The following is a 14,766-nucleotide window of genomic DNA, read 5'->3' as shown; positions in this document are numbered from 1 at the left end:
CATTGTCTCCAAGTCCCAGATGGAAGGAGTAACTTCAAAGGTTTGTTGGCTGACTTCCTGGTACAGCTACAGGGCCATAAAAGCTGAACAAAGCCTGCCCTGGCAAGTTGGCAGCCGCAATCGCTTGACTACTGCTGACTGCCAAAAATGCAGTCTGGGAGACCAAGTTCAAACCTCAAAAGTAGCACCTGACTCTGCTGGACCTGGGAGAGTTGCCTGGGTGCACTTTGTTCACCCAAGATGGACAGTAGCATCAGTTAAAGGGAACCGCTGGTTTCGCTGTAACCAGAGACCAGTGGCAACTGGCTTTTTCTGGACATCAACCGGACTTCAAGGGACATCAACCCATGTGGGCAAAATTGCCCCATCATATTTGTAGAACAAGGGGGTGGTCACAGGAAGGCCCCCATCAATGGATCAGCTTTCACAGCATCTTTCAACATCTTCTGCATCCTGTATCATCAGGACCACTCCACTGAAGTCTATTGCAGTTCGCCCATAGAGCCTGGAACTGGCCTGGAGACTGGTTTGACTGCAAGCTAATTGTCCTGCCAAGCATTACTGACATTTGTGTCTTGCTCTCTGTCAAAGTTGCTGCCCAAAGTGGAAGGGAGCAATCAAACACAACTTTGTAAATGTTTTTCACATTTTCTAAGTAATCGCTACCCACAGTAGTTGAAAATGCGTTTTAGTGATTTAAATTAAAAGCATTGATTTATGAGTTCAAATTTATATTTTCAGAATCCTACACTTCATCCTGTTTGTCTTGGTGTCTAAAATTTCATAAAAATAAGAGATATTTTTATAAATTGGTGTTGTATTTTCTTTGGGTTGTGTTTCTTTCTTATTCTACTGTTTTAGTACTTTTAAATGCTTTGCACTTGTACCTTTAAGCCTGATCTCTTGAAGCCATAGCTATCCAGGATTGAGTTAAGGTTTTGCAAACGAACCTGACTGGACCGAAGACGGATTTGTGAGTTTATTACACGGTGACGTCCCACAACCACACCATTTCATAAACCGCTTTCCTCTCATTTATGATCTGCAGACTACTCTTTAACTATTACTTCAAGCTGTTGTCTTTTCTAGAATGTAGTAATGTATAACATAGCATACGAAGTATAACATGTATTTGTAAAGACCACGTTTATCCCTTGGGCCATCTTAGCAGACAACAACAGCTGTTTATTGTTACCCAACTCAATGTGTTGCTATTATCAGTGTCTTCCCAAAAAAGGAAATCTTCAAACTACCAAAAATTCAAAACAGAGGTGCATGTATTATTTTTGGACTTTATAAACAGGACCATGTCACACAAGGAGAAAGTGAGCTGGGCTGGCTCATAGACGGAAAACACATACAGCACCCATGTCTAATGCTTGTTTGGAAAGCTTTCGAAGAGGATGTATGACGTTACAACGCATGCTATTACAACGCATGCCTTTACGAAGCAAGTTTTACAACGCAAGTCGTTACAACGACTTGCGTTGGGGGGCGCTGGATAGTGAATAGTTTAATTTACTATTCCAACTCCAGTTCCCGTGGATAGTAGGGAAGGTGTTGGAAACTATTCCCTATCCTAGAGCGCCCCCCAGCGCAAGACGTTGGAAAAGTTGCGTTGTAATGGTTGCGTCGTAAAGGTACTTCGTTGTAAAAGTTGCGTTGTAAAGGATGTTCCCCTTTCGAAAGCCAAGAAGCTGCTTGCTTTTCTGATGTCATCATCATTATAAACTTTATTTCGGTCGTTATAACCTCAAAAGTACAATCAAAAATACATACAAGGGATAAAAAAATAACCTCACAATTAAGTTACATATTTTTGTAAAAGCAACACTGTAAATGAGTATCAATGGGTACAAGAAAGTAAAAATAAACATACAACAATACACAATCCTGATAGTATGGAATGGCTAATCACATCGTAAGTAGAATGGACTGGACCATAGGCAAGAATACATAGATGGAAAGTGCATAGTGCAGATAATAAATAAATAATTACATTGGTATAAAAAGTTCATAAAATGGTGACCGGGTCTTATCATTTAAAAATTGACCTAAACCTCACATTAGGCTTTTCTGATGTGTTTGCCTACCATCAGTCGCCCAGACTGTGATGAACGAACAAAGAATCTACACTACATGTCCCAAACTGGCATCGCTGAAAGTTTGGGAGGAGGTGGTTGTTGAAATGTGAGGGTTCTGAACAATGGAACCTTCTACCAAGAGAAATCAGACAGGTAAGGACCAGACTACATCCAACTAAAACTTAAAGGGTGCCTCCTCCGAACAGACTCATCGGGGGCTCTGTCGACCTCCTCAATCATGGCTCGGGCATGTTACTTTTAATTTCTATTGCTTCATTTATTTGCTAAGTGTATACATGTTTTATCTCCAGGCGCCTAGAAGCTCGGATTGTCTAGAAATGTTGCTTGAAAAAATTTAAGTTTATTTAAACTGAACAGTGTTTCCCTACTGGGCTTTTTTCTGTTTAAATACATTTTTTTTTTTTTTTTACTAATTTGTCTGGACAACATGAAATGTTCATTTGTCTCCTGGGCTCACGAGACTCTCATCACATTGCACGAAGATTAAAAAGTTACACAGAAATCTGCAAATTATGAGGCTCATCATCTTTGTCGTGTCTTCCAGTTAATGATGCGCTCACGAGCCCTGCTAATCCTCCGAGCCAATTAGGGAAGCGTGCTTGGCTCGAGCCCAAGTGGTACACAATTAGGATAACACCGTTTCTGCATTTTCTTTCTCGCTCCCTCGCCTGTCCTCGAGTTTAGCCGTGCGCCCACAGCTCTGTCTGGAGACAGAGGCCCCCCAGAGGTGATAAATGTTTGACCTGATTAAATCTAGCGCGCTGTGTGCTGCGGGCACTTATCTCTTTCATTTCCACTCGAACGACCTTAGAAAAATCAGCTGCATTACCGAGCGCATGTCCAGCAAGACAGGGGCCTAGATTTTCTTAGAATTATCTGAGCAGTCTACGCTGTGCCTGTGCCAGAAAATAAGTAAATAACCACTAGAATGCCAAACTGAGAATGTAACCAAGAAGTGCAATTATATGTCTGTCAGTAGATGTAACGTGTAACCTGTAAATACCAATAAAAATATATAATAAAAAAATTTAAAAAATGGACCAAATTTACAAAAATGCACTCTGAGTCACAAAAGTGACGCAAACCAGCAAAAAAAAAATGTTCTTCAATTTTTGCGCTGAAAGCTGTCTGAGAGGGGGTTACTCAGTTTCAAGTGGGTTTTCCATGGGTGGTACATGAGCGTTCGGATGCAACCATCCTTGATTTTTGACACAAAACCCTATCTACTAACAATAGTACACATTATTTTGTGGCTCAAAAATAACGCCTCTTTGAAACAGGCGTTCAAAGGAGAAATGCTTTTATTTCTCCTAACTTGTCCCACTTTTCATAGGTGCTGCACTGTACAACACACATACAAAGTAGGAAAAGTTTTGAAGTTAGTCGAAGCATAGTGTTTTGTACTGAAGGGGTACCCTTCCAGTGAAGGAACCTGTGCATGACTCACGCAGACACCCTGGCACTATGGTGCAAAGGTGTGTGCGTTGTGCTCAGCTTCCTGATTGTGTGCCGGTACTAGTGAGAGATCAGGACAGTGCCATATATCTGTAGGTATGGTGCTTTCCTGCTCTCTCCCCATCAAGCAAAGCAGTGCAGCAAATTGGAGTGCTGTTCCGCGTACTGGGACATCTTTGTAAACCTGGGCCTATGAGTTGTTAGCCCCTTCCATGCTTATGACAAGCTCCGCTCCTCATAACTGCCGCGGCCCTCCCACGTGTGGCGAATTCCCCGCAGACGTTCTAAGGGAATGGGCGGAGTCATGACGAGTCCAGCTCGTCATGAGCACAGCTCCACTGTGCAGCATGACGAGCTGGACTCGTCATGAGTACCGCGGCGCCGCGCGTGGCCCCTCCCCCCGCACCGCGCTGGAATTAGCCCAGCGTGGAAGGGGTTAACAATGATAACATAGTTTTCAATATAGCACTTTGTAACTCTCTTATGCTGGAAGCACTGTAAGTAACAGGCGTTATGACCTAAGGGTCTATGGCCTCTGTCTGTTTGCCCTAAACCTGTGTGTGAGGATTTTCTCCATTGCAAAAAACTCTACAGGAATAGAGTTAGGTTACTGTGAAATTGAAGTTACTATTTTCTTTTATTCTTCATCCACCAAATAATTTTCCATCTTTGAAGTCCTCACTGCCAAGATCCCTATAGGTGGAGTTAGGTATTGAAAATTACCTTTTGATATTTCATCCATCTATATTGTTGTAATGCTATTCTGTTCCGTCGCTATTTGGAATTCCATATTCCTAGCCTACATCTTTTCGAAAATGGCAATGATGCAAATGCTTTCCTACATTTACTACACAATTTAAGACTGCTTCATTTAGATGTAGTTTGGAGATGCAGATATAATTGAGGGTAATAACAACATTGCCCACTCCTCGCATTCTATTTACATCCTCATCATTAGGTTTTACAACTGCACAATATTCTGCATGCTTTATTTATTCTCTGCAGCCATAAGTGACACACCCACACTGAAAATGTAATACCCTCTTATTTTGAGAATCATTATCATTATACAGAAGTTATATGCAGGGATACAAACTCTTCTATGCTTGAAACAATTTATGTGCAAAGTGAGGACCTGAAGCAGGCCTGGGGTAAAGATAAAAGCAATCATGTGACTGCTGTGAACATTTCTTTTTGCAGTTAGTTGACGATGAGTACCAAGCATTGTCCTAGTATCCTTGTCAAGTTGTGCCACACAGCTGTTTATGAGGGTCTATTTAAATGTAAGATATTTTGCCACTGCGCTTTCATCTCACTGAACTTGAACTGCTAACCAGGCACTAGGGTAGCAGAGGGCGGTATTTTTTTTTTTACACATTCTTTAAAATACCTTCAACCTAAGCGTATCAAACAAAGCTTAATTTGTAAAACAATAAGTGGCTGGGCACCAAAGTTTTACTCCGAAGCCGATTGTTGGATACGAATATTGAGGTGTTGAATGCCAATACTGCATAGCCTTGATTCCACGTCATGCCTGTTTCTTCTATAACTAGACACTCACAGTAGAAAAGTAGAAATGTATTCAGGTGTTTGATCTTTTAAAACCATTACACCAAAACAATATATTTTACATACAAAGAACATCCTAGTAAAAATCATTAATAAAAGTTAAAAGCATAGATCCTTATTGGACATCTGGTGAACTCGAGTTCGAGTTCTATTTTCCATAAAGTGCTTTAACCTTAAAAATCGTCGTCATAATAATAAAAAAAAACAATATATAAGACTGTGGCTCTTTTTTGGAACATTGTTAGAAAAATACTGTTTGTTATCCGTAAACATTTGCCTATATCTTACTTTTGCGGGTCCTTTTTCATCCCTGCTTTCTCCCTTTATCACTGTTTTCCTTCTTTCTCTTCCTCTTCCTATGCCCCTTTCTTGCTCTTCACTCTCTTGCTCTGAGCGAAAGTCTGATGAGGAAAAATAAGTGCCAAAATTGAGTGCCGCTGGGCCTCGCCTGCAACTACCAGCTCAAATGAAGCACTGGTATCAATATGCATGGTACACAAAACAATAGGGATAGAGGGCTACACCAAATTACACCTAAGCAGAAAAAGAAGTTGCAGACACTTCTACACCCAACATTAAGGTGAAAAATGTTGTTTGACGAGGGGAAGCTGCAAGCAGTTAACCAGGTGGGGACCAACAAAGAAATAGGAGGAAGAGAAGGACTGCCATTACATAGGAATGATATTGTACAGAAAGGTAGATACAAAAGAAGCAAGAAGATAAGGATGGAAAGGCAAATATAGGCATAAAGTAAAATCAAGAGCAACAGTAACAGGAAAGGTAGGAAGAAGTAAAAGACATACAATTGATGGACGGAATGCAGAAAAAGAAGTAGACAGAAGGAGGAAAGAGGAGTTTGAATAGAGACTTAGGATGTATACAGTGTAGAATGAAACATAAGGGAACAAAGATAAAGTAGGGAGCCTGAGAAGGTACTGCTTCACAAAAGCAAGGAAGTGTAGAAGGAAACTGTATTGGAGGACTTACATAAGGTGGGGCAGGGTAGGAAGGGATTGGCCGGTAAGGAAGGATACATGGCAAAGAATGACTGGACACAGCAATCAAAGTATAGGAAGGAGTCAACGTGAGTTGTCTAGATGTTGGTCAAATCGGAAAATTCTTAACTTTTTCCGAACAATAATTAAAAAGTTGGATCATTTGATTTTGAAACAACAGAATTTCAATTTTTTGTGCAGCCCCAGTGACATCTATCCCATTGAGATGTATTCTAGTAAGTTACACCAAATGTCTCATTCTGAATTGAAGTGGGGGAGGGGGGACAATGCGGGGACTGAGAACAAACTTTTGGGGCGCCTGGTTTTCACTTTGAACCCGTTACCAGATTAGCACAAACCAACTCTCTCCTTGGTCATTACTACCTGAAGGAACTTCAATAAGAGGAAAACTGTGGGGCATGGGTAAAACCATTCCATGCGCACAAAAAGTTGTTGTAGCATGTTATTCCCCACTAATTAGAGTAGAAACTGGGTGAAAAAAATGACGCAATATCCGGCTCATTTGAATGAGGATTTCTTGTGCTCACAACATATAGCACTCTTGGGCATTGATTTTGAGTTTGGTGGTAAAAACCACCAAATTTGTATAATGGCTAAATACCAATTCTACGGAGTTTGGTTCATAACACGTGTTAAATTACAGAGATTACAGTTTTTACAGTGTACATCAGTATCAGTATTTATGGCATATGCTAAATACCGAATGGCCCTGATTCATGGGAAGGTTCTGTCTCGCACCTCATAAATAATGGTACCACAGGGTACATTATTTACCGGGTGCACTACATAGTGCCTATTAGGAGTTTTCGGGGAATAAAGGGTAAATCTTGGTGCATTACGCACCACAATCTGTATGGTACGATAAATTCCATATGCATTTCTCCTGTTAAATTTCAGCAGGTTTGACCTGCCATAATCTAGCGAAGGTTGAGGTATTTAACACATCCAATATCTATTGAATACCATGAATAGCTCCCAACTCGTAATTCTGACCCATGCAGAAACATGGGGTTTACAGATGGGTCAGAATACACCAGCGCACTCGGTCCTATGTGTGCTATTTACCGCAAGTAGTAAATACCGTGCCCAATTGGTAGCACATGCACAAAACAGCAGGAAATGCCCATTTTTATGCATTGGAAGTTCTCAGAGTGAGAAAGTTAATTCCTAGAGAGCAGAAACAGCTAGAGCCACATTCAGACGGATTTCATCATAACATCTCTGTTCTGCCCTGATACACAATTATCACTGCAAGATCACCTGGAGCCCCCTGAAACATCGTATTCATACACAACACAAGAGCGTATTATCACGACCAGCCAGAGCAGTCAGTAACTCAGTAGTCACATGTATAGATCAAAGAATGCACAGTGGCCAGGCCTAACATCATAGCATTTAAGTTATCAAGTGTTTGCATTTGTCACCTCGAGTGGGACGGGTATGCTCAGACGTGAGTCCCGTGCTCTCCATGCCACTGGAATCAAGCTATCCTGGCTGATGAGGGCTGAAAGCCCGAAACCGGTCCTAGGATGCTTGTTTCCAGTCCAGGGAGTACCTGGCTTGGCAGTTCGGGCTGGACTGTTCTCATGGGGTACAGGGTCAAGACTGATTTGCATATGGCTGGGTTCAAACTGGAATGGCATGGTGAGCAAATAAAAGATGGATTTAGGCCCAGATCTCTGTACTGGGGTGAATGTATGACTTTGTTCTGCATTCTGTCCATCAGCTGTTGTTTTTGCATTTGTCACCCCGAGTGGGCCGGTTATGCCCAGACATGGGTCCTCTCCTCTCCATGCTACTGGAGTCAAGCTATCCTGGCTGATGAGGGGTGAAACCCCGAAACTCGTCCTAGGATGCTTGTTTCCAGTCCAGGGAGGACCTGGCCTGGCAGTTTGGGCTGGACTATTCCCATTCGGTGCATGGTCAAGTCTGATTTGGCTATGGCTGGGTCCAAAGTGGAATGGCATGGTGAGCAAGAAACCGATGGATTTAGGCCCAGATCTCTGTACTGGGGTGAACGTATGACATTGTTCTGCATTCTGACCATCAATTGTTCTTTTTGCATTTTGGATCCAGAGTCTATAAAAGGCACATCCGTCTGTCACATCCTGCTTGGCAACTGGGAACTCAGCAGCAGCAGAAGCAAGCTATTTGGCTGTCAGACTTACTTGCACAATCCTATCTAGCTTCCTGGAATGACTTCAGTCTCAATTGTCCAGTCATGCCAGCTGACAGCATTCAGCATCCCTGGTCTACATCGATTCCGGCAATACGAAACCAGCAAAAGAAAATGCTAAGATCAGTACAATTAGTCTTAAGCTAAAATATGCACTCTTAACATGTTGCCGTCCGTTCATCATTCCCGCTGGACCCAGGATATCGGGTTAGTCAATCTGGTGAGTTTACTGACTAACTAACCTCTGACATGATCTTCTAATGTTCCATATGAAGCTGAAGATGCCAACAAAAACAAATAAACAAATAAGAATGTGCCTATGAGAGGAGATAAAGTACAAAATCAATAATGTATCAACATTGTACCCTGTCGGAGGCTCCATAGGTACACATTCCATACCGGAACACCTTCCCATTGCTGAAGAGGTGTTCAAATACTTAAGACTATATATCTCTACGACCGAGGTGGACTACCTCGCTCATAATAACAAGCGAGTTCTGGCGGAATTTTGCGAGGATGTAGTCAGATGGTGACGCCTCCCCTTGACGCTACTCGGGAGGGCGGCCATATATAAAATTATAACCCTACCCATACTACTCTATATCCTCCAAAACCTGTATTACATATTTCCTGATGCGGTCTTTAGGACAATCAGTGATGAAGTGCGCACATTCTTATGGAACGGAGGCCAACCTCGAGTGGCATTACAAACACTGCAGCGTAGCCAGTATAATGGGGGAATTGTACTCCCGGATATTCAGGCTTATTATAGGGCGGTACATCTAATGGTAAAATAATGAATGGGGACACGTGCCTAGAGATCACCCTACATATGCCCTGGAGAGGCTCCAATTCCGAAAACACTCTTATTTGCACTATATATATGGGGGTGTTGTAGGGATTCTGCTCCTACACAGAACTGTGCACAGAGACCCAGGACCTCAGTGAATTGTGGTGGACCAAAAAACTCAGTACCTAGAAAGCCTAACCAGCTAGCATCAGTGTCACATTAGCTCTTTGTCCTATAGCAAAGGAACCAATGATTAGACAACCCAGAACATGCGCCTTAGGTTATACTCTGGAATGGTGGGAAGCAAGAACCCTCTTTCATTATACTCTCATACCAGTCCACAACAGGAGTAAAAAAGAGACATGGGAAAGGTTAAAATATTTATTTTAACAACTTGCACTAAGATGCAGTATTTTTGCTAACGTAAGCAGACATATGATTAGAATTAATATGATCAGCATTGTTACAACTCCATAAAACACAAAAGGAGAAATCATATTACAATGATGGTTGAACACAGGTATTATAGTGCCTAGTATATCACCCTCCCTTGCTAGGAACTATGTTTTATAAAATATAGAAGGTCTCTTAAGCTTGTGTGGGAATCCATACCTCTAAGATCAGCAGGAACGAATCACATCAGGATCTGCAACAGCTCTTTCTCTCTGAAATCATGCTTACAGTGCAATATTAAAGGCACCAGAATCACGTTGGCTGCAGCTGCATGTATGTTATGGCTAAAACGTGAGCCGATCAGCCCGAACAACAGCCACTTTATTATGATAACCTTGGAGGCTTTAGCACTCACTGTGCAGGCTAGGGTCGTGATGTAAGTTTAGAGATGCCGAATACAAGCCTTTCTCATGTGAAGCAATTCACGCAGCCTAAGTTACAACAACAGTTATATGCAGTGTCGTGTGGAAAAGCAGCAAAAGGTAAAATGGCGTTTAAACTTTCGAATAAGCCTATGCTAACATAGCAATGTGTGCACCCAGGCTCAGGCCTCACTACAGGGGCTCTGTAAAACGGGGCTTGCTGCCAGCAACACAGAGGGCGATTGAAGCTTGGAAAGGGGCGGAACGACAGATGAAATGGGAAAAAAGATTAACTAGGTCCACACCACTGTGGGAAGGTAGCGAAATTGAGGGGTTTTAAAGGATGGGACACAATTGGGATCACGACGCTCGGAGATATAATAAGGAAAGGAGACTTGATTACCTTTGTGGATCTCCAGGCCAAATACAGTCTGTCAAATGAATAACACTACAAATACATTAGATTCCAACATGCTTGGAGAACGCGAAAAATCCGAAATTATAGACATTCTCGAACATGCACCATTAGAAGGCCGACTGGTATAAGAGGAGATACTCGCAAAGACAGTCTCCTGGACATACAAGACCCTAATAAGCAATATTCCTGACAACCTAGTAACGCTTAGGAGCAAATGGGAAGAAACCACAGGTACCCTGGAATACATTGACTGGGAAACGCCATTGATACACCCCAGAGAGGTGGCGATTAAGCTTAGGCTGCGACTGATACAGTTCAAAGTTTTGCATAGGGTGTTTTGTGACAAAGTGGGACTCCACGCGATGGGCAGAGCAGAGACACCAGAGTGCCTACACTGTCAAATGGATTGAGGCTCCTATATACACACCCTGTGGGAATGTCACTTAATACATAGATCTTGGTCACGGATAGTAAAAGAATTAAACAATATATTAGAAACACAGACTCCAATGGATTCAAAATACATCCTCCTAGGCATTCACACAGACATTGACATCCCCAAATACAAACTCTTACTAAGTAATCTAGGACTCATAGTCGCAAAACGGGACGTAGCTAGATATTGGAGGAGAGCGGACCTGCCCACCATGACAGAATGGCAGGCTAGTAAGGAGGCCAAGAAAGCAGAATATACAGTAAGAGGGTATCCTGAGAAGCTCAGGAAAGTCTGGCAGCCATGATTAAGCTATTACAATCTAGAGATGGTAGAGGAGGAAATGGACATGACACAACCTAACACACAGAGACCTATAAACGAAGGGCACAATTCTTTAGGTTCTACGACTAGATGAGATGACTGAGACATGCTTTACGCTGAGCAGGGGTGGAGGAGTGGGATCTACGAGGAAGAACTGCTACTTTACAAACTCTGTATTCCTACCAATGATGACTATTACTCATGTTGTCAAATTTGTGAAATGTGAGACGTACCTGCTGATGGTTTGGTTGTTTTCTCAAACAATACATAAAAATTGTTAAAAAAAAAAAAGCTTAAAAAATATTAATGTATCAACATATTCACGTAATGTTGAGAACATTAAAAACAGCTTTCAAACCTTGAAATGTTCCACATCAGCTGTGGGAAGAAATATTTATGACCATGCTCAACATGTCATGAGTGGAAGAGGTGAATGGTCTCAAGGTCAGAGGAGTCCAAGGTAAGTTACATAAAATTTGTAATGGAAGTACATATGTGATTGGCTAGTAATGAACCAATCGCAAAGTGCCTTACGCGGACGAATTATTGGGAATTACCCGTCAGCGTAACCAGGTTTCCATTACCACACGATTAATCGATAATATGGCATTTTCACAATCGCCAATTCCTGTAATCTCCCCATATACATACAGTAATCACACAATTGCACAAAGAGAAAATAGTGTAAGCAGAGCGATTTGTGCAGCCAAATAAATACAAATCGCGTCAGTGCAACCGTGGCAACTGGCCTGTGATTGGCTAGAAATCAACCAATCGCTTAGCTTTAAAAACGGACTAACTATTAGGAATTACTCGTGATGGCAAACCAGGGCTTCATCTCTACACGATTAATCGATAATAGGGCATTATCACAACTGCCAAATCCTGTAACCTCCCTATATTCATACGGGAAAATAAAAACAGTAAAAAATACAATCAGAACAACCTGTGCAGCTTTACAAACAGAAATTGCGTTAGTGTAACCGCGGCAACGGGCCTGTGATTGGCTAGTAAGCAACCAATCGTAAAGCCTCAGAAGCAGACTCACTATCAGAAAATATGCGTTAATGTAACCTGGGCAACAGCTTTCGGATTGACTATGAACCAACCAATCGCGAACCTTGGGAGATAGCCTCATTAGAACTTCGCTAGTATAAAAGATACGTTGACAGCTGGAATGTCATTCGTATCGTTTTACAGCAAGAAGACAAAACGTGCGACGCTGTCCGAGTGAGGAGCAGGGAGGCCGGTATACAGCTTCAAGGTCAGTCAACACGAAGCTCCAAGAGTGCCTGAATATTTTAAATAGAACTAGCAGGTATGCCGACATTCCTATAACTAAAGAATAGATAGCTACAATATCCAGTGTATATCTATTTTTATTAGTGAAAAGGAAAGCGATCATGGCTACAGATACCTTTTGTTTTCTCTACTTTAAATTAAGAACACGCGATAGGGATAATTATCCTGCATACGATCAAGAATGATTATAACAAGATGAGGTTTATAAAATCATGTATAAGATCATTCAAATCTAACCTTTAAGTATAGATGTAAGGGCATAGAGCAAAGCAGCATGAAACAATTTATCACATAGAATAGAGGGGCATATTACCAACCAATAGAGATAATTTTTGTCTCTAACCTATTTAGAGACAAAAATTATCGCCGCAAATCGGCGATTTTTTTCGCAGATAAACCTTGCTATTAGCAAGGTTTATCGCAAATGCGATAAAAAACGGAAGCAATGCATGAATATCGCTGAAAAGTCAGCGATATTCATGCATTATCGAGCAAATGCTCTTAGCCATGTTATCCACCTCCCATTGGATAACATGGCTAAGAACTGCTCCTGGGCAAGTGTTAGCTTTTGGAGATATTCGCGCTTAGCGCGAATATCTCCAAAAGTTGGTAATAGGAGATAGCGATGTTAGCGACTGTTTTCAGTAGCTAACATCTTGGCACGCCCACTTTGCATGTCATTAGTGATAAATATCACTGACATGCAAAGCGGGGCCCAAGATGGTCACTATCTCCTATTAGCTGTCGCTAACTGGTGTTAGCGACAGCTTGGTAATAGGGAGATAATTTTATCTCCGCTTTCTTGGCTTTTAAAGCCAAAAAAGCGGAGATAAAGCCCCTTGATAATATGCCCCAGAGTCCTTTAAATCACATGGCTACTGTGAATGGAGAGATCAAGACACATAGTAGACTGTCCACATATTAGCCGCTCTGATACTATCAGTTAGAGCAGGACAGTTACCTATAGAAAGGACCATAAGTTGAAAATTATATATACTTAGTAAGGGTAATCTGCAACGAAGGGAGGCAACCACAAATGAGGACATTTCTATCTTTGTAACCACCCAAATCCAAGGAGCAAGCTAGTAAACTAATTTCATTAATAATGCTAAGAATATCAAAAAGATAGATAATAAGGACCAATTAAGTAGGTCAATTCCCACATGACACAGGGAGGTAATACCCTATGTAAAAAAATTTACAGACTGATTTTGAATTTCTATAAAGACTGGAGGTCAACCCCTGAGTCCTTATGTGCCACTGAATGCAGCAGAAGAAGGTCTGTGTTTTCAGAGATTCGCTAACCTATGAATGGTGAGTCCTGCACCTTAACAATAGACATACAGGGAAAATAATATAGAAAAGACCACCCAATAACATTTCCCATCTTCTCACCTACAGAAATACCATGAAGAACCATTCCCTTTCAAATCAGTGGCTCCCCTGGACAGTGTGTATCGTCGCACTTATTATTATTTAAGGTAATATACGTTTTTCCACCTGACAGGAAGGTCATATAGAAACGGGGCGGATGATATATTGTCTATTTTCCTCTTACCTTACAGTCAGCTTCTATTATCCTCAAAAGAAGCACTGATTGCCAACAGACCCATATACCCAAAGGGATCCTGATGCAGTACGAACTTCAATTTACCGTTGAGTTCATAAAAGCAATTTTTTAAGCTCGAGGTGAGTGACACCTTGGAATCAGTAATATGACAAAACAACATAGGGGCCTGTCTATATAGCTATAGACCAGAAAGAACGAGGGAAAAAGGGAGAGGTAACAGACTATAAATGTTGAATTATATCTACTGTGTGTACATCTAAAAAGAAAGAGGGCTTGTGAACCAAATAGCTTCATTTATAAGAGGAAAGTTGTGATAATATGTAAACGAAGACGACAATGTGATAATCAATGTTTGGTAATTCTGTGTTCTTTTAAACCTAGAATCTGTCCTGAAGAAGGTGTTTTATATGTATTGTTTTATGTTTTATAAAAATTTTGCATTAACTGTCAAAAATATTGAGATGTGTATTCATCTATGTTTTTAACCCATTGATAAATCAAATTGTATGTAATACTAATAAAAATTTGTATACATTTTTCACAAAAAACCTCTTGATAACAGCCTTGTTATTTCATTGTTTGCTTAAATTGTGACAAGACAGCATAACAAACTGTGGGAGCTTGTGATCCCGTTTAAACTAGGATCTCTTACCTCTTGCCTTTTTCGCCCCCAAGCATTTTAGACAGGTCAATTATTTGTGTTTCGCTGAGAGATTTACAAAAATCTCCATATAGTAGTCCTTAAGTTTACACACTCAGACAGATCCACGTGCACAAACAACCCCTGATGTCA

General features: G+C 41.2%; 1 protein-coding gene across 1 annotated transcript in view; it reads left to right on the top strand.

Moving 5' to 3' along the window:
- LOC144790759 (uncharacterized) overlaps positions 1-14,766 on the top strand; it is a 65,821-nt gene that overhangs the window by 49,423 nt on the left and 1,632 nt on the right. The window contains exon 3 of the mRNA XM_078665461.1: positions 12,262-12,365. Within this exon, the coding sequence (XP_078521587.1) occupies positions 12,262-12,365 (104 nt within the window). The remainder of the gene's footprint in view (positions 1-12,261; positions 12,366-14,766) is intronic.

Source organism: Lissotriton helveticus, chromosome 11, assembly GCF_964261635.1.
Source record: "Lissotriton helveticus chromosome 11, aLisHel1.1, whole genome shotgun sequence".
NCBI lineage: Eukaryota > Metazoa > Chordata > Amphibia > Caudata > Salamandridae > Lissotriton > Lissotriton helveticus.
Note: the sequence above shows the minus strand (reverse complement) of the source record. Positions and strands in the feature narration are given on the sequence as shown.